This window comes from Dendrobates tinctorius, unplaced genomic scaffold, assembly GCF_039654945.1.
Source record: "Dendrobates tinctorius isolate UK_male_01 unplaced genomic scaffold, ASM3965494v1 ptg000231l, whole genome shotgun sequence".
NCBI lineage: Eukaryota > Metazoa > Chordata > Amphibia > Anura > Dendrobatidae > Dendrobates > Dendrobates tinctorius.
In genome coordinates, this window is record NW_027361898.1 from 6401976 (window position 1) to 6426339 (window position 24364).

The 24364-nt window shown below is 46.7% G+C and overlaps 1 protein-coding gene across 1 annotated transcript; it reads right to left on the reverse strand.

Annotated features, from left to right (window-relative positions):
• Positions 1-1720: 1720 nt before the first annotated feature.
• On the reverse strand, positions 1721-22564 carry SAPCD2 (suppressor APC domain containing 2). Its single transcript, XM_073556038.1, has 6 exons — positions 22051-22564; positions 20388-20521; positions 19681-19815; positions 17274-17363; positions 16271-16381; positions 1721-2879 (listed from the first exon to the last, which is right to left on the reverse strand). Exons 1-6 carry the CDS (start codon positions 22466-22468, stop codon positions 2751-2753), a joined length of 1017 nt encoding a protein of 338 aa, XP_073412139.1. The 5' UTR covers positions 22469-22564; the 3' UTR covers positions 1721-2750.
• Positions 22565-24364: the final 1800 nt, after the last annotated feature.

Genomic DNA, 24364 nt, shown 5'->3' on the forward strand with positions numbered 1-24364 from the left:
AGGTTGGAACAAAAGATCTCAAATTTGGACTCATCAGACCAAAGCACAGATTTCCACTGGTCTAATGTCCATTCCTTGTGTTCTTTAGCCCAAACAAGTCTCTTCTGCTTGTTGCCTGTCCTTAGCAATGGTTTCCTAGCAGCTATTTTACCATGAAGGCCTGCTGCACAAAGTCTCCTCTTAGGCCTGTTTCACACTTCCGTTTTTGTGTCCGCCAAACGGATCCGTTTCCGTTTTTTTGACGGAAACTGATGCAAACGGATCCGTTTTTTTAAAAACGGATCCGTTTTTTTGACGGATCCGCGGTAACCGTAATGGAAGTCTATGGGACAAAAAAAACGGATCCTGCAAAAAATGGCAGATCCGTTTTTTTACGGAAAACAACGGATTTTGACGGATTTGAAAAAACGGAAGTGTGAAACAGGCCTTAACAGTTGTTGTAGAGATGTGTCTGCTGCTTGATCTCTGTGTGGCATTGACCTGGTCTCTAATCCGAGCTGCTGTTAACCTGCGATTTCTGAGGCTGGTGACTTGGATGAACTTATCCTCCGCAGCAGAGGTGACTCTTGGTCTTCCTTTCCTGGGGCGGTTCTCATGTGAGCCAGTTTCTTTGTAGCGCTTGCTGGTTTTTGCCACTGCACTTGGGGACACTTTCAAAGTTTTCCCAATTTTTCGGACCGACTGACCTTCATTTCTTAAAGTAATGATGGCCACTCGTTTTTCTTTACTTAGAATTTGTATTATGGTAAGAAAAAAGCAGCTAACAGTCTATTCAGTAGGACTATCAGCTGTGTATCCACCAAACTTCTGCACAACACAACTGATGGTCCCAACCCCATTTATAAGGCAAGAAATCCCACTTATCAAACCTGACAGGGCACACCTGTGAAGTGAAAACCATTTCCGGTGACTACCTCTTGAAGCTCCTCAAGAGAATGCCAAGAGTGTGCAAACAGTAATCAAAACAAAAGGTGGCTACATTGAAGAACCTAGAATATAAGGCATATTTTCAGTTGTTTCACACTTTTTTGTTAATTATATAATGCCACATGTGTTAATTCATAGTTTTGATGCCTTCAGAGTGAAACTACAATTTTCATAGTCATGAAAATAAAGAAAACTCTTTGAATGAGAAGTGTGTCCAAACTTTTGGTCTGTAATGTATATAATAAGATTTAATTTGACAATGTATAAAATAGAAAAAGCATTGTTTCCAGCACAGAAATGAAGCAAAAACAAGAAGTTTCCAAATTCTTCTCGTTCTGCATAAAATCAGAGCGACCTCTGGAGGTCATCAATGGAATAACTTTCCCTACAATGGATAGGGGTTGATACAGGCGCTATATGCAGCTGCAGAGGTCTGGTAACTCACCAATGTTAGTGGCATCATTGTACAATATGCATAATATACCCTTTCTATGGAAGGTAGTGTGGATAAATTTTAGGATTTTTGGGGTAGTAGAGACAATATAACCTAATGATTTAAAAATACATAAAAAATGACAGGGCTTTGTTTACCTGGCTTCAATGGTCACGTTACGACTGCCATACCATCAGGACATGAACCGGTTTCCGGTGAGGTCTCCAGTACCAGAGCAGTCAGTGCTGGAAGCAGTGTGGGGAACCAGATGGCTTGAAGAACATCCACCAAAAATATAGTGCAGGAGCCAAAGTATATTTATCATGAAATGGTCTGTCTCGGTCCTCTGCTGTACATTTCTATCCTGGATGTTGCTCCCTGTTATCAGCCATTTCAGGCCTGGAAGAAGCAGATTCAGTAGAATAGCCCAATAGAACAAATGAAAGACAAGGGAGCAGGCAGCGGTCATCCAGGGCATCAGGCCAATAGGGTACAGAGGACTGAGACCAGAGGTCATATCTTCAGAGACAACGACATGTGATGGAAATCAGCAGTACTGGCCCTAAGGAACACCTTAAATACACTGTGCTGCTGTTAACAGAATTGATTGCACTGAAATGACACACGATTGAGTCGATATATTCCATTAAAAAAGTGTGCAAAATATATCTTATTTGAGAGGGGGGGGGGGGGGGGGGAAGGAAAATCTGAATTTGCTTTTGTGAATTTTTCATGACATTGACGATTTTGATTTATCTTCTGAGATACAAGTCAAACTGCAGGAAAAGTAACCTGTACAGTCTAATTCAGTAAAATAATCATTCACTTGTGCATAAAATTGTTTTAACAAGTCCAATTCTTAAACAAGAGTACCTTCATTACAAGTGAAGCGTGACATAAAAAAGCAGGAGCTTAAATATTCATAAAACACAAGAAAATTGTCCCCGTGGAGCATCACGTAGGGTCGGAGTGCAGCGTGGACTCGCCCCATGAAAAGTGCTGGGTGAACTCTGCTGCCACCCTGTGGTAGAGTTGCATTACCAGCGCATTTGTTACTGGCAATCGAGCGACTTTCTGTTTTGTCTTGCATGGTTTATTATCCTCTAAAGTCGTTGTAAACAGTTTAAGTCTGTCTGCATTTAAGGCTGTAAACATTACAAATAAAATCTCACGCAGGCCAAAGGAGAATAAAACATTAACAAAATCTCATTAGCTGCTAGGAGTGTTTCATCGAATATTAAGTCCTTTGGCGCATAAATGCCAAGTATCTGCCATCAGTCACCTATGTACCGTAAGAACAATTTACCACCGCCGAATACTTGCCATTGTTGCTTCTGCCACGGTGCCAGTTGCCCAAAAGGCCTACAGGATATGTAAGGATTCAGTCCAGCTATATAAAGGTGGAGTCCATGGCATTCGTTTCCTGATTATTTCGGGCCCGAGCCTCGAACAGCTGTTTGATCAATGCAGATTTCTCCTGCTCCAGTTGGGTGATGCGCTCACTCTTGTCCGACACTTCCTGGACATCACAAAAGAGATTAGAGATGGACACTTACCAATTTGTAGTAATTGTTATAAATTCACGTAATTGTAACTGGGATGCAAGATTATGGGATATTGCAAACCATCAGATTTTTTTTTTTATCTGCTGTGAACGCCTATATGTCCCCTGATGAAGCAAGGGGTGAGAGTTTTCAGCTTTATGTAAGCTATTTATTTTTGGTAATTTCCTAATACACAGGGTTTCTTATAAAAAAATCATGAACAGGCCATCAACCTGCATTATGCAGAACATATATGAAGCCAAATAGCCCTTGTGTTTGTCTTATGTAGCAATTTAAATAATTTCTAGACAGTTTTTTCAAGTTTTAACCCTTTTCCGATGTGGTCCGTAATAATATGTCCCTGTGCCCTGGGGTGATATATGGGAAAATGATATTTTGTTTTCTGATGGAATTCCCCATTCAGACCACTCAGCCCCCCTCCACTAGCATGGACCCGTGATCCATCAGCGCCTCCCTGTGGTCACATGCTACAGAACACAAATTGCAACCTATCTATACCCTATTCCTTGTACTACACTCCTGACTGTATACCTGGTATATTGTTCTTGTAAATATATACCTGTATATTTCTAGTGCGCCTTCTCGGTGATTAAATATAAAGTTAATCTTGGGCTGATCTTTTACCTTGATACATGAATCCTCACGTCTGCACACAGTTGATTATACGCTACCCATGTTGGTTTCTGACCCGATATAAGCCTGCTGTCGGCCAGCGCTTATTTCGAATGAGGAACTGGTGGCAGCAAATCACACTGTTTTAGTGAGGAACTCTGGCAGTGACGGCCGAGAGGTTTGTATATTTGTATTATAGATAGATATATTTTATTATATCTCCCCAGCCTGGGCTGGTGATATATACCTCCCTCACTGGGAGAGCCTCATTAACACAACCTAAAAGGGAAGCTTTTCCTGCTACTATCTGCCCTCGGTGCAGTTCCCTGACTGACCTGGGGCAAGTGGTGGTGTCAGAGAGCCAATCCCTGCCTAATCCTTCTCTCCCCTCCCCCAAGGTGAGCGAAGTCGACACCCCCTTCCCCTGTGCGATCCGTCACATCCGGTACTTATGGACGCGGGACGGATTACATCCACGCAATCAAGCGCACACACAGGGTGAGAACGCACACATGACCGCCACGAGTGTCAGCAGATTCTGACAATTGACACCTGGCACTAAGTCGACACAAACTCGATCGCAGCATTCTGGGAGCAGGCAGAGGGAGGACAGCTCCTCTGTCTTAAGATTGGAGACACTGTGGTGTCCTAATTGTTGCCATGGTGATCCAAGTCACGAAAGCTAGTATTAGTTGCTAGATCATGCTCAGAGCATGATAAGCAACTGTCAGTGCAGAGCAGAGTTTGCACAGCATAGAGATACTGCTGCATCCCCATGCTATACAAGCGATCAGCCTGCAAAAACTTAATAGTCCCATAGTGGGACAAAAAAAAAAAAAATGTTTTAAACTAATTGTAAAGTATATTATATATCAAAAGATATTGTACCCATAAAATATATATTTTTTCATGCAAATTTTTAAAACAATAAAAGCACTAAAAAAAGCCGGCATACAGCTCCATCAGCGGAAAAATAAGTTATAGCTCTCAGAATTAAGCAATGCAAAAATTATTTTTTTCTATAAAAATAGTTTGTGTAAAAGTACAAAAATAAAACAAGAATTAGACTTACCAGAAATTCGGTTTCTAGTAACCCACAACGACAGCACATTTGGAGGATGTTACCTTTTTCCTAATAGGGATAGGAAATGCCAAAGAGGTTAAATAACCCCTCCCACATCCTCCCCCTCAGTGTTATTATAAGAGGACAACAGGAGAAGGAATGCTTCAATTATATTCTCTTTAAAGAACGAAAATTAAGCAAAAGGGAGGAGATTACCCATGCTGTCATGGTGGGTTACTAGAAACCGAATTACTGGTAATTCTGATTCTTTTTTCTCTAGTAACCCCCCCCCATGACAGCACAACTGGAGCAGTATTCTAGAGTAATGTTTAGGAAGGGACTATAGCTCCGAGGACTTTTCTCCCGAAGGCCAAATCCTCTTCTGACATCAGGTCTAGCCTGTAATGCTTGGAGAACATATGGACCGAGGACCAGGTAGCAGCTCTGCATATCTGCTTGATGGAAGCACTGGCTTTCCTCGGCCCAGGAGACAGGTGTTGCTCTGGTAGAGTGAGCCCTAAATTTCTCTGGTGGTTGGAAGGCCTTGGACATGATATGACTCATTGTTCTCTTGATCCAGTTGGCGATCGTGGATCTGGAAGTCTTCCCCTTATTTTGGCCTCAAAGGTGAACAAACAGGCTTTGGTCCTTCCTAGTTTTTTCTGTCACCTGAAGGCAATGAGTACCGTTCTCCAAACGTCCAAAGTGTGGAACTGCTGTTCTTACTTATTTCCCTGCTCTTGATAGAAGGAGGGAAGAATTCTCCTCAGACGACTTTGGGAAGAAATGACAGATCCAAAAATCACAGAAGTCGGTCCTGCAAGATCTTCATGTAGGGTTTGTTGATCGAGAGAGCTTGTAATTCTCCCACTCTCCTGGCTGTAATTATTGCTACCAGGAAGGATGCTTTCCAGTAGAGTCAGTCTACATCTATAGATGACAAGGGCTCAAAAGGTGGTAGTGCGAGGCCCTTCAAAACCACATTGACGGAACTAAGTTCGTAGCTCTTGGACGTATGCGAGATGCTGCTGTCAAACCTAATCCATCGATGGTCAGCTAACGTCTGGTCAAAATAAGGAGCTTAGGGCTGCCACCTGGACTTTGAAGGTGATAGGTCTCTAGCCCTTCTTGCAGAAAATCCAGGATCCGAGCTACATTTGGCTGGTGTGGGTTAGGTTGTTTGGGTGCACTCCATGAGAAAAAGGTCTTCCATATATTCTGGTACATAGTCTGTTACTACCTTTTGGCTTTTCTGCAGTGTCCTAATGACCCTTTCCGACAATCCTCTGGACTTCAGGATTGAGAACTCAGAAGCCAGGCCTTCAGATGCAACCTCTCGGGATTGGGATGAAATATTGGCTCCTGGTGGAGGAGGTTTTTAACCGAGGGTAGCTCTACCGGTCCTTCTATCCTTAGGTTAGCAAGGGTCCTGAACCAGCTTCTTTTGGGCCAGAATGGTGCTACCAAGATCACCTTGACCTTTTCCACTCTTATCTTTTGTAGAACACTTGGCAGGATTGGTAATGGAGGGAAGGCATAGGTCAGTCTGAATGTCCATGGGTGGGCTAACACATGTACACTTAAGCATGGATCGTCTGGATTTAGCAAATAATATTGATCCACTTTGCGTTCCGTCCACTTGCAATTACAGTTACGTATAATATATATATATATATATATATATATATATATATATATATATATATATATATATATATATATATACACACACACAGACAACATTTTTCTAATTTTGGTTCTAGACATTACCACAATGAATTTTAAACAAAACAATTCAGATGCAGTTGAAGTTGACTTTCAGCTTTCATTTGAGGGTATCCACATTAAAATTGGATGACGGGTTTAGGAGTTTCAGCTCCTTAACATGTGCCACCCTGTTTAAAGGGATCAAAAGTAATTGGACAATTGACTCCAAGGCTATTTCATGGACAGGTGTGGGCAATCCCTTAGTTAGGTCACTCAATTAAGCAGATGAAAGGCCTGGAGTTGATTTGAGGTGTGGTGCTTGCATTTGGAAGGTTTTGCTGTGAAGGAAACATGTGGTCAAAGGAGCTCTCCATGTAGGTGAAACAAGCCATCCTTAAGCTGCAAAAACAGAAAAAAAACCCATCCGAGAAATTGCTACAACAATAGGAGTGGCAAAATCTACAGTTTGGTACATCCTGAGAAAGAAAGCAAGCACTGGTGAACTCATCAATGCAAAAAGACCTGGGCGTCCACGGAAGACAACAGCGGTGAATGATCGCAGAATAGTCTCCATGGTGAAGAGAAACCCCTTCACAACAGCCAACCAAGTGAACAACACTCTCCAGGAGGTAGGCGTATCTATATCCAAATCTACAATAAAGAGAAGACTGCATGAAAGTAAATACAGAGGGTACACTGCACGGTGCGAGCCACTCATAAGCATCAAGAATAAAAAGTCTAGACTGGACTTTGCAAAAAAAAAAAAAAAAAACAACCACACATCTAAAAAAGCCAGCACAGTTCTGGAAGAACATTCTTTGGACAGATGAAACCAAGATCAACCTCTACCAGAATGATGGAAAGAGAAAAGTATGGCGAAGGCGTGGTACAGCTCGTGATCCAAAGCATACCACATCTGTAAAACACGGCGGAGGCAGTGTGATGGCTTGGGCATGCATGGCTGCCAGTGGCACTGGGTCACTAGTGTTTATTGATGTGACACAGGACAGAAGCAGACGAATGAATTCTGAGGTATTCAGAGCCATACTGTGTGCTCAGATCCAGCCAAATGCAGCCAAACTGATTGGTCGTTGTTTCATAGCACAGATGGACAATGACCCAAAACAAAGCCAAAGCAACCCAGGAGTTTATTAAAGCAAAGAAGTGGAATATTCTTGAATGGCCAAGTCAGTCACGTGATCTAAACCCAATTGAGCATGCATTTCACTTGTTAAAGACTAAACTTCAGACAAAGGCCCACAAACAGCAACTGAAAACCACCGCAGTGAAGGCCTGGCAGAGCATCAAAGGAGGAAACACAGCGTCTGGTGATGTCCATGAGTTCAAGACTTCAGGCAGTCATTGCTAACAAAGGGTTTTCAACCAAGTACAAGAAATAAACATTTTATTTACAATTTTTTAATCTGTCCAATTACTTTTGGTCCCTTTAAAAACAGGGTGGCACATATTAAGGAGCTGAAACTCCTAAACCCTTCATCCAATTATAACGTGGATACCCTCAAATGAAAGCCTGAAATTCAACTGCATCTGAATGGTTTTGCTTAAAATTAATTGTGGTAATGTCTAGAACCAAAATTAGAAAAATGTTGTCTCTGTACAAATATATATGGACCTAACTGTAGATCTACCACTGGATAGCCCCACCTTCTGGTCAGTATCTGAAAGAGCTCGGATCTAGACTCCATTCCCCTGGATGGATTTCTGTCTGTTCAGAAAATTGGCCTGTATGTTTACAGCACCCTTTATGTGCAGAGCGGACAGGGAGAGATGTTCTTCGGACCATGAGAATATTATGGCCGATATTGCCTTCAGGTCCTCGTGTCTTGTACTTCCTTGATGACGAATGTGAGCAACTGTTGTCACGTTGTCTGAGTATATTTTGACATGGGTATCCTGGACTAGGGTTACTGCGGTCTTGAGGACCTCCTCTACCGCCTTCAGGTCTCTGAAGTTTGAGGATTGTTGGCTTATCTCGTCTGACCAGCATCCCCGCAATACATGTTGGGATACTATGGCCCCTCATCCTTTCCCACTGGCGTCCACTTTTATAGTGATTGTTGGGTCTTTCATCCAGGGAAACCCCCTGCTCAAGTTCTTAGCCACCATGTTAACGAGGTCTTTACATCCGGATCTTCTTGTCCAAGGATTCTGGGGATCCATCCCAGTTTGCCAGTATTTGAGTCTGAAGCGTTCTGGTGTGTGCTTGTGCCCATGCTACCATAGATCCGACAACCGACATGGTCCACCACCACTTTCTTGCTCTGTAGTATCTTTATCTTTGATTTAACGAGATCTGTTTTTGGGCAGGAAAGATGTTTGGCTGTGCAAGTCTAAAATGTCTGTTGTTGCAGGAACCATATCTGATTTTTTCAGGTTCACTATCCAGCCTAGAGACGATAAGATTTGGGTTGTAATCTGTAGATGTTCCTGTAGCATTGGACTGAAAAGAGGTCAGCGAGGTATGGAACTATGCATATGTGCGGACCTCTGACATGATCTTTTTGAAGATCCGTGGGGCCAAGGATAGACAATGGGAGGACATTGAACTGAAAATGGCCTTTGTGCTCTCCCTGGGCAATTGCAAATCTTAAGAATCTCCGGTAAGTTGGATGGATCGGGATGTGATAACATGCATCCTTAGGTCTATTGTCACCATGCCGAAATCCTGCCCAATCAGAGGCACTGTGGACCTGACAGATTCCATCTTGAATCTTCTGTATGTTACATAACGATTTGGGGTTTCAGATTGATTATAACCCAATAGGACCTGTTTAGTTTCTTTGTAAGGAACAGGTTTGAGCAATGTCCCATTTCTTTCCCTTTCCCTGACTATGGAGACTACCTGTCACGACTGCAACCGCAGATGAGGCCCAGCAGGCGCCTCCATGCCGACGGAGGACCCTATACCACAGAGGGGGACCCGGGCCTACCCGAACTAGTGAAGGGCAGCGACCGGGATTCTGTGGCAGCTGAGCATGTGGACAAGGACATGTAGGACTTGATGACACCACACAACTTCAGGTATAAATATAGTAAAGTTTACTTAAAGTAAAGTCACAGTACATAGACAAAACCAAGACACCCGAGGTCGTCAGGACATCAGGATACACAAGGTCATCCAGACGCAGGCAGGACATCAGGGTCACCCACAGGACATCAGTCACCGGCGAGCATCAGACGGGAGTCGTTTGGTTCTGGACATCCAACACGACCTACAGGCACCACTGCAGTCATCCAGCTCCAGGCAGCAGTAGTCAGGCTCCGGGCATCGGACCTAGGAGGGAACTCAAGCGTGATGGTGCTAACACCGCAGGATTGCTGGGCCTGCATGGAGCTAGCACCGCATGGTAGTCAGAGCACAGCATAGTAGATGCTCAGCAGGAACACTGGTTACAAGAGTTTCAGTCACTGGGTGCAGGGCTCCAAACACAGAGGGATTCCAGGAACATAACAGCAGACAGTTCAGGTACAGGATCAAGTATTCAAGTCTGGATACACCGCCTCCAGGGCAGGGCGAATTTAGACAGGGTCAGGTACAGGACTGGTACAGGATCATGGATTCAGGCCCAGATATACCGCCTCCAGGGCAGGGCGAGGGAACAGGACAAAGCAGGAATCAAGGCAGGGAATTTGGTACCATAACTGAGACAGACGAGGTCCACAGACGCGAGACACACATAGCAAAGTCCAGGAGCGTTGAGTAGCTTTGGACCCGCCCATAGGGCAAGGTAAGTTTATAAAGGAGCTGCCCCTCAGCAATTGGCTGGGGACAGCATTTCAAGTACACACACTAACCCTGATAAAAGCAGGGAAGGTGTGGCTGCGCACGCCCTAAGCACACACAGAACCGATTACAGCACAGTCAGTGCAGGAACTGCAGCCTAGAGCACCTGGCAATGGCTGCCAGCCAAGACACGTGGAAAGTCATGCACTAGCTACAAATGACCTCGCAACCGGCGGACAGCTTCCACAGCGGCAACCAGGGACCACACATGCGGATGGTCAAGCAGCAGCGCAAAGACCTAACAACACATGTGCAGCTACGCAGCAGAGCAGGGAACTGAGCAGGCTCCATACAGGTAACAGTCAGCAGTATCCCAGCTCAATTAGGGGGAAAGGAGTAAGGGGTTAAAGAAAACATGCATTGTCACGCCGACAAGCATATACAGACAGAACGGCGTGACACTACCTTTGTGGATAATAGGCGTTTTAATAGCTACGTTGTAGCTATGGAATGGAGAGTTGCATTGTCTTTATTGTTTCTGGAGGATATAAGGCAAATTATCTTTATTCCTTCTCTGACTAATATTGTACTGAGGTGTATCCAAAATCTTAGCCAGAGTGGTTGTCTCACCACAGAGTTTGACAAACCTGACGATCTTGCTGCCACTCACGGATTCTGCAGAGGCATCTGCTAGGAACCTTGTTGCCTTCTGGAGGAAAAGCAGAGAAACTAGGATGTCCTCACTGGGAGGACCTGTGGACAGGTGTTCCTCCAGCTGCCCCAGCCAGCGGTACATCGATCGGGCCACACAGATATGGTGATGGTATTCAGTAAAGATGCCGATGTTTCCCATGATTTCCTTACCAGCCCATCCATCTTGCATTCCAGAGAGTCCTTCAACTGTGAGGCATCCTCAAATGGTAGTGTGGTCTTTTTAGGTACCCAAGCAATCTGGACGTCGACTTTCGGAATTTGACCAGTACGATGCAGTCTCTTCGTCCACAGGGAACCTGTCCTTCATCTCCCCTGGACTGTTCAGCCTCTTTTCCGGGGATTCCCAATCTTCTAGGACCAGGTCCCGGATGTTTTTATGAATGGGAAATACCTTTTTCCTAGAACGGAGACCCCTGAACATTTCTTCCTGTACCATCTGGGCAGTCTTCTCCTCAATCTCCATGGTCTTCCTTACTGCTGTCAGTTCCTCTCTATCCCCTGAGAAATAATATCTCTCCTGTTGGGAGACCTTTGGGTCCAGGATTAATTCGCCTTCTTCCAGAGGTTTGTCTGGGATGGAAGTTGTCATCCCGAGAGTGATCATCCCTTTCCTCCTTTAAATTAAGCTTCCTCCTTTTAGCTTCTGGAGGGACACTGGGAGACGGTGCAGAAAGGGAAAAGGCTACCAGGGAGGATTTAATCTCCTGTTGGATTAAGCCCTTAATTTCAGGGAAGAGCAAATCATCCTTGATGACTTTCTCAGTGCACTCTTTGCATAATGTCTTTTCATGCGAAGAGGCCAGCTTTTTTGTACAGATTGCACATCTCCATGAAGTCTTGGACTTGCTTCCTGGTGCAGGTCCCTTGTCCCCCTACAAGAAAGGGGAGAAGGAATAATAAGACTGTAAATCTGCCCTCAGGGAATGGATACCCCGTGCCATAGTACTCACTGGAACCTGCAGACGCAGAGCGAGAGGAACCTGACATCTCCATGCTGTTTTACCACACAGTGGACCTACCTTAGATGTCTTCCTTGTCCGGGGCTCTTATATGGGCGACCGGACCCCAGCACCTGTCCTCAGATTTAAGGACCTCTTCCCTCCGATGTACATGTGTGGGGTGGGGAGAGGCCCACCGACACCATCTGTGCTGTAATTTGCCTATGTGTTCCAGTGTGGAATTCAAGAATGCTCTCTGTATGCTGAAGCCGGCCGGTGTGTGACATCACATCCTGCTGCCAGCTTCAGACCTGGAAAACTTCGCTTTGGATCCACAACGCTGGAGGAGAGGGGGCTGCAGAGCTCAGACAGGCCTCCAGCCAAAGAATCCCCCACAGACCTAACCCAAAGGTGTGGACTGGAGGAGGGTTACCCAAGTCCAGAATGGAGATGGGAGCAGCGTTCAGGGAGGAGAGGCAAGTCTGCTCCCTGGCCTGAATCTGTTTCTCCCCGGTGACTGGCCTGCACAGCACACCATGGATGACCTCTTCATCACTAGTAGGGACAGGAAAGAACACTGAGGGGGAGGATGTGGGACGGGTTACTAGAGAAAAACTATAAATGTGTTGTGAGTTCATTCTCTGGTTCACCAGTTGTGAGTTCTCCTTCCAGACTCCCTCTGGTGGTAACAGGAGGTAGAGAGGCTGATTTGATCAGTGGAGATTGCCACCTGAGAATGGATGACGATTGGATCTCAGGAGTCTCAGATTGGATTTAAGACAGCCGACGCCCTATTCAGTTGCTGGTGATTCCTTCTGGCTTGTCAGCTCTTGGTTTTCAGCTCTGTTCCAGTCATCTAAAGCCAAGTTTTTCTGCTAATGTTCACACTTGATTTTGTTGGTCTATTCAGTTTTTTGGCGTGGTCAGCCAGCCCCTGCTGGGGGTTGTGCTGAATTTTCACTATTATTTATCAGTATTTTGCCAATTGGCTTTTTTGTCCCTTACTAGTTCGGTCTCTTTTTGCTCGGTCTCAGAATATTTCAGAGTGCTGATATAGTGGGAGAAGTCTAGTGACTTCAGGGTTAATTTTACTATCAGAAGTGTTGGACATGATTTTTGTACGGTTTTTTGCAGGTTGCAGACAGTGTCTTTTCTTTCCTGGCTAGTTAGTTTGGGCCCCATCATTTGCTCAGCCTATTTTCCTGCCTGTGTCTGTGCCTTCATCTTGTTTCACCGTCAATACATGTGTGGGGGCTATTCCTTTGGGGTCTGCTCTGGGGCAGTTAGTTTTCCCTTTTCTTGCTTTAGGCTTATGTAGTCCTCCGGCCGTGACAAGGCGTCTAGGAATATCGTAGGCACGCTCCACAGCTACTGCTAGTTGTGTGGTAAGATCAGGGATCTGCATAGTTACCAACCCTCTGGTTTTCTGTGACTTAGCTTGTTTTGCTTTTTTCTCTTCGGTGACCCATTCATAACAAATGAGGTATCGCTGTAATCATACTGACTCAAAGAATAAAACTGCATTATCAATTTTAACACGTGCAATGACAAACACCCCCCCCCACACCAAAAAAGAAAAAAAAAAAATCTTGAATTGCTGTTTTGTTCATTCTGCCTCTCAAGAATTGGAATAGAAAGCGATCAAAAAAAAAAAAAAGTCACGTGTCTGAAAATGGTACCAATAAAAATATCAACTTGTCCTGCAAAAATCAAGCCCACACATGACTCTGTGGGCCAAAACATGGAAAAAAAATTATAGCTCTCAAAATATGGTGATTGCAAAAAATAGTTTTTTTTGCACAAAAAGAGTCTTATAGTGTGTGACAGCAGCCAAACATAAAAACCCGATCTCAATCTGGTATCGCTGTAATCGCACCAACCCGAAGAATAAAGTCGTTAATCACATACCGCATAAGGAACGGCATAAAACAAAATAAAACCAATTCTTCACCTGCTGTTGATTTTTTCATTCTGTCTCCCAAAGATCGCAGTATGGCTCGGCACACATTTTTCCTGGGCTGAGCGCTTACACCAGGCTTTTCCTTGTAAATCTCTGAAATATACGATTCAGACAGAACCTCTGCTGGAAGATTCCCTATAATGAGGCAGATGGAGGCACTGGGGCAGCCGTCTGACCTATGATCTGGCGGTGTCCGTCGTTTAGAATTGCACAAAAGTGCCGTCGGCCACAGTTTTGCGCACTTCTGAAAAGAAGGACCCATGGAGTCAAAATAGTCACTACACCTGTAGATAAATTCCCTAAGGGGTATAATTTCTAAAATGGGGTCACTTGAGGGGGAATTCTGCTCTTCTAGCAATTAGGGGTTCTGTATATGGAGTTCACAAATTGATCTAGGAAAATCTGCGCTCCAGGAGGCAAATAGCACTGTTCCTCCAGAGTCTCTCCATATGGCTAAGTAGCACTGTACAGCCACATATGGGGTATTGCCACGTTCAGTAGAAGATGTGGGACAAATTATAGTGCCAATTTTTACCCACTTATGTGAAAAAGTAAGATCTTGGGCTAGAACAAAATCTTTGTGGTAAAAAGGTAGTGCCCAATGGTATAAAATTCTGTAACATACCTGTGGTATCAATACAATCACTGCACCCCTAGATGAATTCATTGAGAGGTGTAGTTTCTAAAATTAGGTTAACATATGGGGGGGGGGGGGAATTCTGTTGTTTTGGCACCTCATGGGCTCCCCCTCAGTGAGTCATGGCACCTGCAAACCATAACAGTAAAATCTAGCACTCCTTGCGTTCTGAGCTTTGCATTGTGCCTAAACAATATTTCCCGTTTACATGTAGGGTATTGGTGCACTCAGGAAAAAATGGACCTCAGTTTGTTGTAAAAAAAAAAAAAAAATTCCTACTAGCCTTTAGAAAAATTAAAAACTTGGGCTGAAACATTTTGGTGGTAAAAATGTAATATATTCTTTCTTCACTGCTCAGTGGTATAAAACTCTGAGGCACATCTGGTGTCGATATGATCACTGCACCCCTAGATGAATTCACTGGGGAGTGTAGTTTGTAAAATGAGTTCACATATAGGGGGTTTCTGTTGTTCTGGCACCTCAGGGGGTCTGCCAATGTGACATGGCATCCTAAAACCATTCCAGCAAAATCTGAACTCCAATATGGCGCCTCTTCCCTTCTGAGCTTTGCACTGTGCCTCAAAAGTAGTATTCCCCTACATATGGGGTATCGGGGTACTCAGGAGAAATTGCGTCATGCAAATTTTCATGTTGGCTTTATGAAAATGCAACTTTTGGGGCTCAAAACATTTGTGGGGAAAATTGTATTTTTTTTCATTTTCACTGCTCAACGTTATAAACTTCTGTAAAGCACCTGAGAGTTTCAATGTGCACATCACACATCTAGATCAGTTTTTTTGAGAGGTCTAGTTTCCAAAATGGTGTCACTTGTGGGGGATTATCATTGTTTAGGGTCTTCAAACGCAACACGGTGTCCGCCAATTGTTCCAGCAAATTTTGCATGCAAAAAGTCAAATGGCGCTCCTTCCTTTCCAAGCTCTGCCCAAACAGTGGTTTTCTCCCTCATATGACGTATCGGCATACTCAGGAGAAATTACACAACAAAATTTGGGGTCCATTTTTTCCTGTTACCCTTGTCAAAATAAATTTAAAAAAATTGTAAATTTTGTGTGAAAAAAAAAGTTAATGTTCACTTTTGTTTCCACATTCCAAAAATTCCTGTGAAGCACCTGAAGGGCTAATCTCCTTGAATGCAGTTTTGAGCACCTTGAGGGGTGCAGTTTTTTTGCATGGTGTCACTTTTGGGTATTTTCTGCCATATAGACCCCTCAAAGTGACTTCAAATGTGAGGTGGTCCCTAAAAAAAGGTTTTGTAGATTTTGTTGGAAAAATGAGAAGTCGCTGGTCAAATTTTAACCCTTATATCTTCCTAACCAAAAAAAAAGAAATTTGGTTCAAAAATTGTGCTGATGTAGACACGTGGGAAATGTTATTTATTAACTATTTTGTGTGACATATCTCTGCGATTTAAGAGCATGAAAATTCAAAGTCTGAAAATTGTTTAAGTTTTGCCAAATTTCAGGTTTCTTTCTTAAATAAAACGCAAGTCACATCGAAGAAATGTTACCACTATCATGAAGTACAATATGTCACGAGAAATCAATCTCAGAATCACCGGGATCCATTGAAGCGTTCCAGAGTTATTACCTCATAAATGGACAGTGGTCAGAATTGTAGAAATCGGCCCGGTCATTAACATGCAAACCACCCTTGGGGTAAAGGGGTTAATAATACGTGACCAACAATGCTCGCGCTTATGTGGCCCACCATCGTGTTACTGTTAGATTGCTAAATGTTTTTAAATTGGTGTTTTACAAAAAAGTTTACATTTTTTTGGGAGACTATAGACACCCAGTGTTTTTTTGTGGTTGGTATTCACAATCCAGCATTGTGCCGAATTTTCCAGAATGGTCCAGAATTTTCTTACCAAGCTACTTCCAAACTGGGGCCGTTGTGAAACTACCACTCCCAACGTCTTGGAGACCCTCTGCTGTAGACACACACTCACCTTTGTGAGTAGACGGTTCTGTTCCTTCAGCATATTCACTGCTTGCTGATGTCCGGGGACGTGAGGTGCGGGGGCCGCAGAGGAAGAGGAGGATGTGCAGTGTACGGTGGCCTGATGAGGATATAGAAGACTGTTACATAATGGCCTCCAGATGCAAAAGTCCCTGACTGCCGAGATCCAGTAGTCATCCAGCTTACATAGACCTCAGTGTAGCACTTGTGGAACGGTTATAGCAGGCAAAGTGGGAATTACTCAGCTCTTGCAAAGACAGAAAAAGCTCATGTGAAGAGAGCCTTAAAGCAGTTGTGCAGCAGCTTTCATTCTGCCGTGATCTGTAGTGAGCAATAGTGGTTTTACAAGAAAACTGATGGAATATCAACACTACAGTGATCATGTCAGGTTTCCACTGGACTAAAGAGCACAGAAACCTAGACCAGAGCTGGGCAAAGTGCGACCTGCAGGCCACAACTGATCCTCTAGCTGTTCCATTCCGACCTGCAGACTGAGACAGCCAAGGGGCTGAAAACAGTGACCCATGGGCAGCACCATGGCCTCTGCCACGTCCTGCTGTCATCCTCGGGATGCAGACAGAGGTGAATACAGTGCTGGAGGTTAGTTCACAGGAGCAAGGCGAGTAGGTGTTTTTTCTTCTTTCATATGTGTATGGGATGTTTAGCCATATACAGGGAGGCCGTGTGGGGGCCCACCCCATATATAAGGGAATGTCAGTATACTTAATTCTACTCAATATTAAGTGATAATATAAAATAATTATAATATATTAATATTGAGCATAATTAATTTCAGCCTGTTGCTTCAGCCCTCCACAACAGTCATTGTCTCTCATGTGGCCCTCTGGGAAAAATAATTGCCCACCCCTGACCTAGACCATCATGGGCCCATTTGTTACATTAAATATAGTGGACAACCCCTTTAAAATAACTTGCTTCACCTACGGGATACACGACTTCTATTCTTTGTCCCTTGAGCCTTGTGCTCTCACCTTGCACGGAGTCACCAGTTCGCTCAGACATCGATTCACATCTTTTAGTTTGGGGAGCAGTTGGTTGAGGGGTGCCTCGCTGAAGGGGTCCTGGAAGAAAAAAAATAAAAAAATAAAATAAATAATATAGGCCAATGAAATAGTCAAGGGATATTCCTAGAATTCAAAGGAATAGCAGATAACTTGCTTATCTTTGGGGGTGGGGTACGTCTGACTACTTGGACCCTTAAGCCCCCATCATACATAGCAGCGATCTCGCTAGCGAGATCGCTGCTGTGTCACAAGTTTTGTGACGCAACAGCAATCTCACCAGCGAGATCGCTGTGTGTGACACTTATCAGCGACCGGCCCCCCTGCCGGGTATCGCTGACCGTCCTGGAATGGCCAGGACATTTTTTTGATCGCTGGTCTCCCGCTGGTCAGCATGCATCGCTGCGTGTGACAGGCGGGAGACCAGCGATCAGTGAGCTGCCGCTGGTAACTAAGGTAAACATCGGGTTTCTAAGCGGCACACAGCGCTTAGAAACCCGATGTGTACCTTGGTTACCAGCTCCCTCCACCAGCGCGCTGGTAACTAAGGTACACACAGTGGGTAACTAAGCGACGTGCGTCGCTTGTTACCCACGTGTGGCTGGTGCAGCTGTCTGTTTAGCAGCTCACCAGCGATCATGTAGCGACACACCAGCGATCCTGACAAGGACATATCGTTGCCGGGATGGCTGGTGCGTCGCTATGTGTGACGGGGCCCTTAGGCTGGTTTCACATTAGCGTTTTTTTTTTGCGCAGAGTATCGTGCGCGTCCATGCGCATGCATCACGTGTACCTATGTTTAACATGGCGTGCGCATGGTCTTGCATTTACATGCATTCGTATGCATTTTCGTGCGCATGCGTTTTTTCAAGGTGTGTGCCTAGGCGCGCCAGACGCAACCTGTTGCATTTTTGGATCCGACGAAAGGCATAAAAAAAAAACAAAAACAAAAAAACAAACAAAAAAAAAAACAAAACAAAACCGCTTGCGCACGGAATGCGACAAAATAACGCATTACAGTCTATGGAACGCAGGCGTGGGCACGGACATGCGTTCGTCTGCAATTTCTTGCGCATGCGTTTTTTTACGTAAAAGTGTGGACACTGGTTTTAACCCCTAGAGAACGAATACACATAAAAAACCCAAACACATGATGCGTTGCTATTGCGCACAATGCGCTGCGCAAAAAAACGCTATTGTGAAATTAGCCTTAGTGATTCTGACAAGAGTGCTCGATACCAAGAATCGGGTTTTCAAGAGCCCCATTTAGAATGGAGCAGAGGTGCACACACTCCTGCTCCATTCATAGTCTATAAACCGCCCGAAAATAGCAGAGCGCTGTACTTGTTTTTTTCCCGGCAGTCCCACTGACAAAGAATGGAGGTCAAGTTGCATACGCAGGGTCGCTGGGGGTCCCAATGTTTGGGGGATATCTACTCTAGGAATACCCCTTTAGTCCTCTCATCAAGGGAGGCGACTTATAGCAGCACAATATTAGATATGGGAATATGGGACAGACGAAAACTCGTATAACCTGAGGCTGATGGAAAAGTAAATGTAGTGCCAAACAGCAAGGCACAAGGACTGGAAAAAGTCACATATTAAAGACAACCCGAAAGCTGATCTGTGGCTCAGGCAGAATGTATCAGACACTGGCTGTACGATTTCAGAGAAAAACAGTTTAAAAGCTGCCACTTCCCTCTAAGGCTGTGCGCACACGGTGCGGATTCACATGCGGATTTTGCACAATCTGCAGGTCGAAAGACCTGCGATTTCTCACCTCCACAATGGAGATGGCAAACCGCAGCGCAATCCACAGAAAAGAATGACATGTCCACTCTTTCTGCGGATTTGAAACCGCAGCAAAACTGCACGGAAAATTCCGCACCGTCTGCACAGCGGTTTCAATTTTCCATAGGCTAGAATGGTACTGTACATCACCTGCAGTTCTGCTGCGGATCCGCAGGGCCAAATCCGCTGTGGATCCGCAGCAGAATCCGCACATAGCCTAATGGTAAGCCTCTCCCTACGTGCCTGTATAAGGAGAGACTGATCACTCAAGGGGAGCGGCGGGAAGAAGCCGCCAGGACCCCCCTGTCTGACTAATCTCTCGTGCAGCTCTGTGCCTGGCAGCTATTAAGCAGTTTTTCTCTGAAACACCTGAATATTTCAAAGCATATATGGCTGAAACCATGCAACCAGCATGTGATCCATCTCTCCCATGGATCAGACCACTATCAGTTGTCAGGTTGTCTTAAACAGAAGTACTTCAAAGGATGAAAATGGTGCCACCAGCGCAGCAGAATCGCATAGCCCGCTAGATGCCATGACTCTGAGGCTGGTAGTATACCCTGTAATGCCACCTTGTGATGCCTACTGTTTTTCCCAGGTTCCTCTGCTGTTCCTGCACATTATGGATCTGCTGGAGGTACCACTCCCGTGCTCGATCCACCAGCTCCAGTCCTTGGAGCAGAAGATCCTTCTCATGTTCCATCTCCTTCATCCTCTTTAGCTGTAGACAGACAGATCCATCATTAGAGACTGCTCAGCTTTGGGATCCTGTATGTACCACGTGGGCTACAAGCAACAATGAAATGAGAAAAAAAAATTAATGCTTGTGGCCCGTGTGATCTCAGTGCCCGGATGGTGGGTGGGTATTCTGAAACTTAAATTAGTTTAGGGCATGTCTACAAAACATTAAGAGTCAAAACGAGTGCAAGCGATTGGCCCAAATTATGCTAGCTTGGCATTATTAGCAGCCTTCCAGTATACCCAGTGCTGCCCATTCACCAAGAGCTGGCACTACATCTACAGGACTGGAAAAATAGTCATCATCCGATTACTGAAATTCTGTGGTAAACCCTGACATCCCAGGTTCTCACTGCTAATAACTGCAGCGGTCACCAAGGAGAGTTTTCTGTAAATGTCACTTAGGACCTAAGATCTCCTGATCTTTAATGTCACCTTACATTGCCACCTTGTGGAGCGCCCCCTCCCACGTTACAGTCATTGCAGGGAAGGTACAACTGTCTTCTCTCCAAGCACTACCCTGGGGGGATATGACCGACTGTCGGGAACCCTTACCACGCTGTAATCCACCCCATTAGTGATTGTGTGTCGTCGGTGCTCGCCGTGCCTGCGCTGGTGCCGGCACTGGTCCCCTAGGCCTTGACTTGTTGAATCACTGTGGGACCTACACATGGGCTTCACTTCTTCTCCTGGTGGCGATACAAATGAGAAGTCAATGATCACAAACAGTTCACACCGAGTCCAGGTGACCATGGACCCTTCCAGATACAACAGGGGAGACATTTACCATAACTACCAGATGACTCTGAAGTCAACATTCATGATGGGAGTTATAGAAGAACTGTGAAATACAACAAATTTATGGTGCAGCTCTGAAGCAATCCCATATGGAGGGCGGCGTAGGTAGAATGGGGTCCACATGACCCTGAAACTTTGAGTAATTGAATTAGACACCTGCTTCTAATGAATATATTAAAGAAGAGTAAATTCCCAGACTCCAGAGCGGAGCTTCTACCAGGGCGCCGGGACGTGCATAATATGCTTAGGAATCATGAATGCTTATCCCTTGTGTAAAAAAGCAGAATGCAGTAGATAAGCCCCTGATGGCGGTGGCCGAAGCTCATAGGCCGAAAATGGGGTGACATTCCCTTTAACAGGTGATGAAATGCTGTCACTTAATAAAACGAGAGGACCCCTTTAATCATAGAAAAGTTCCTCAATTTTCTAGTATACATTCTCAAGATCTCTGCTTGTCAAGGGAATGGAATTACCGTCCCCTCTCAAAGAGAAATCCAATATCCCCAATGGACTGGCTGCCGGCAGTGGTGGGGCTCTGCACTTCCACGAGGAGCCACCCCAGCTATAAGGAATCTCTAGTAACACAAGCGTGCGAGCAGGTCCAAACCTGACAAGCAGGGAAGTGTGGCCTGGGAAGCGATTATACGCAGAGTAATCGCACTTTACATTCCCAAGGTGGTCACCACCCGGCCACACATTCCTACACTCTAGGCAGAGTATGATCATTGTGGAAATATACACATGGGTGCAGAGATATATGCAAGGTGGTCACTGCAAAGCTTTACAACACATTCAGGCCAACCACTAGGAAAGCCTTGATAGTTGTCTAGTACTAAGCCAGAGTCTTGTTCTCAAGTCACATTCAAAGCTGCATTCAGATTTAACTCTGCACAGAGAGGGAAGCGCAGCAGCATGCAGAATTGTGAATACAGCTCTGGATGTGACTGGAGAAACACACATTACAGAATAAGATGGATCCTGGGAATAGGACAAGTTGTGGGGTGTGAGGACTTCCACCTGCGGCTGTGCAAACATTGCAGCATAAAGGACATGTGCAGCATTCCTGTGAGCAATAACCAGTAATGACACCATGGGGGGGGGGGGCTTTCAACTTGGGACACCGAGTGTAGTGAATGAAAGCGCCCCCCCCATGACACATGGGTGCTGTAATTGGTACTGTTTGTTTAAAAACAACACAGCTGTGTTCTTGGAAAAGCTGGGTGACAACCAATATGGCTGCCATTACGGGGTCTCCAGAAGTTGTCCCCCAGCTTCTTCCATCATGAACAGAACACAGCCCGTGCAGAGGGAGCTGGAGATCCAGGATCTGCTGTGCCGATGTAGCAGAGCTGAGCTTGTTATCTGGTGTCCTGTCTCCCAATGATGCAGACCTCCTGAGCCCTACGTGCCCCCCCATTACCTCGCCTCGGTGCTCGCTCCGGCTCCACACTCCTGCAGGTGGGCAGCGCCTCTGCCCCGGGCCTGGTGCCGTTCATGTACCGCACCCCCAGGGGTTGGGGTTTGCAGCTGTACCCCACTTTTCCAGGAACTCTGGGCGCCCCCGCCTGGTAGTTCTCCCGATTCTGGGAGTTCAGCATTGAAGTCCGGAGACCATGAACAAACCGATCGAAAGTCAGGTAGCCATCGGGGGGCGCCACCTCCCTGAGGCACAGCAGCACCCCGGGGGGCAGCGCTCGGGTGTCCGCCCCCCGCCAGCGGCTCTCTATCTCCCGGATATGCACGTACCCCCGGCGCTCATCGTCCAGGATGTCATACAGGGTGCGCATGCTGTGGAGGAAGGCGCGGGGCAGCCCGTGTGTGCCGGCGGCGGACTCCATGTACCCCGAAACCTGCGAGCAGCGCACAGACAGCCGGACACACGGAGCGCAGAGTGAGCGGACCCAGGAGTGACGTCACAATGAGCTCCTCCTGCTCACCGCTCATTGGGCACAAAGCACCTGAGCTCGGCGCTGATTGGTCACATCCCGGCGGACGTTCAGTTTGATTTTAGACTATCGGAGCTCTAATCCAGGGTTCCCCACCTCCATTCCTCAAGGCCCACCAACAGGTCATGTTTTCAGGATTTCCTTAGTATTGCTCAGGTGATAATTGCTTCACCTGTACAATACAAGGGGAATCCTGAAAACATGATCTGTTGGTGGGCCTTGAGGACTGGAGGTGGGGAACCCTGCTAATCTAATGGAATCCGGAGCTAGCCTCAGATCACAGGGGGTCAGCGTGCGACCCAGCGATCCGGCACAGGGGGTCAGCAAAGGATCCAGCGATCCGGCACAGGGGGTCAGCGTGCGACCCAGCGATCCGGCACAGGGGGTCAGCGACGGATCCAGCGATCCGGCACAGGGGGGGTCAGCGTGCGACCCAGCGTTCCGGCACGGGGTCAGCAACGGATCCGGAACAGGGGGTCAGCGTGCGACCCAGAGAGCAGGCACAGGGGGTCAGCGACGGATCCAGCGATCCGGCACAGGGGGGTCAGCGTGCGACCCAGCGTTCCGGCACAGGGGGTCAGCGACAGATCCAGCGATCCGGCACAGGGGGTCAGCGTGCGACCCAGCAATCCGGCACAGGGGGGTCAGCGTGCGACCCAGCGTTCCGGCACAGGGGGTCAGCGACGGATCCAGCACAGGGGGTCAGCGTGCGACCCAGCGATCCGGCACAGGGGGTCAGCGTGCGACCCAGCGATCAGGCACAGGGGGTCAGCGACGGATCCAGCGATCCGGCACAGGGGGGGTCAGCGTGCGACCCAGCGTTCCGGCACGGGGTCAGCAACGGATCCGGAACAGGGGGTCAGCGTGCGACCCAGAGAGCAGGCACAGGGGGTCAGCGACGGATCCAGCGATCCGGCACAGGGGGGTCAGCGTGCGACCCAGCGTTCCGGCACAGGGGGTCAGCGACGGATCCAGCGATCCGGCACAGGGGGTCAGCGTGCGACCCAGCAATCCGGCACAGGGGGGTCAGCGTGCGACCCAGCGTTCCGGCACAGGGGGTCAGCGACGGATCCAGCACAGGGGGTCAGCGTGCGACCCAGCGATCCGGCACAGGGGGTCAGCGTGCGACCCAGCGATCAGGCACAGGGGGTCAGCGACGGATCCAGCGATCCGGCACAGGGGGGGTCAGCGTGCGACCCAGCGTACCGGCACAGGGGGTCAGCGACAGATCCAGCGATCCGGCACAGGGGGGTCAGCGTGTGACCAAGCGTTCCGGCACAGGGGGTCAGCGACGGATCCAGCGGTCCGGCACGGGGTGAGCGTGCGACTCAGCGATCCGGCACAGGGGGTCGGCGACGGACCCAGCGATCTGGCACAGGGGGTTGACGACCAACCCAGCCAGGCTCGGACTGGCCCATAGGGTAATAGGGGATCTAGGCCCCCAACCCCCATGTATGTGCAGTACTTGGCAAAGTTCACTTGATTCACTCTGTATAGAAAAAAAAGCAGCATCTCATTCATTAACCAAACTACCCGGTTTATTATTATATAGTAAATTTGTGAACAAGGGTTGTGTAATATTTGGATGCAGGTGAAAAGTGGGCCCCCCCACAGTAAATATTACAGGTGGGCCCCTAGCACCCCAGTCCGACATTGGACCCAGCAATCTGGCACAGGGGGTCAGTGTGTGACCCAACAATCCGGAACAGAGGGTCAGTGTGTGGCACAGAGGGTCAGAGCTTGGCACAGACTGTCATAATCTTATCATGCATCTCTGTATACAGGGAG

Bases quoted from the DNA above. Each gene is read 5' to 3' on its own strand.
- SAPCD2 (XM_073556038.1), bottom strand. From the start codon at position 22,468: ATGGAGTCCGCCGCCGGCACACACGGGCTGCCCCGCGCCTTCCTCCAC. The intron at 17,364-19,680 runs GTAGGCATCACA...TTTTTCTTCCAG, and splicing joins AGAGGAACCTGGGAAAAACA to GACCCCTTCAGCGAGGCACC. The intron at 2,880-16,270 runs GTGAGTGTGTGT...TGTGATGTCCAG, and splicing joins AGAACCGTCTACTCACAAAG to GAAGTGTCGGACAAGAGTGA.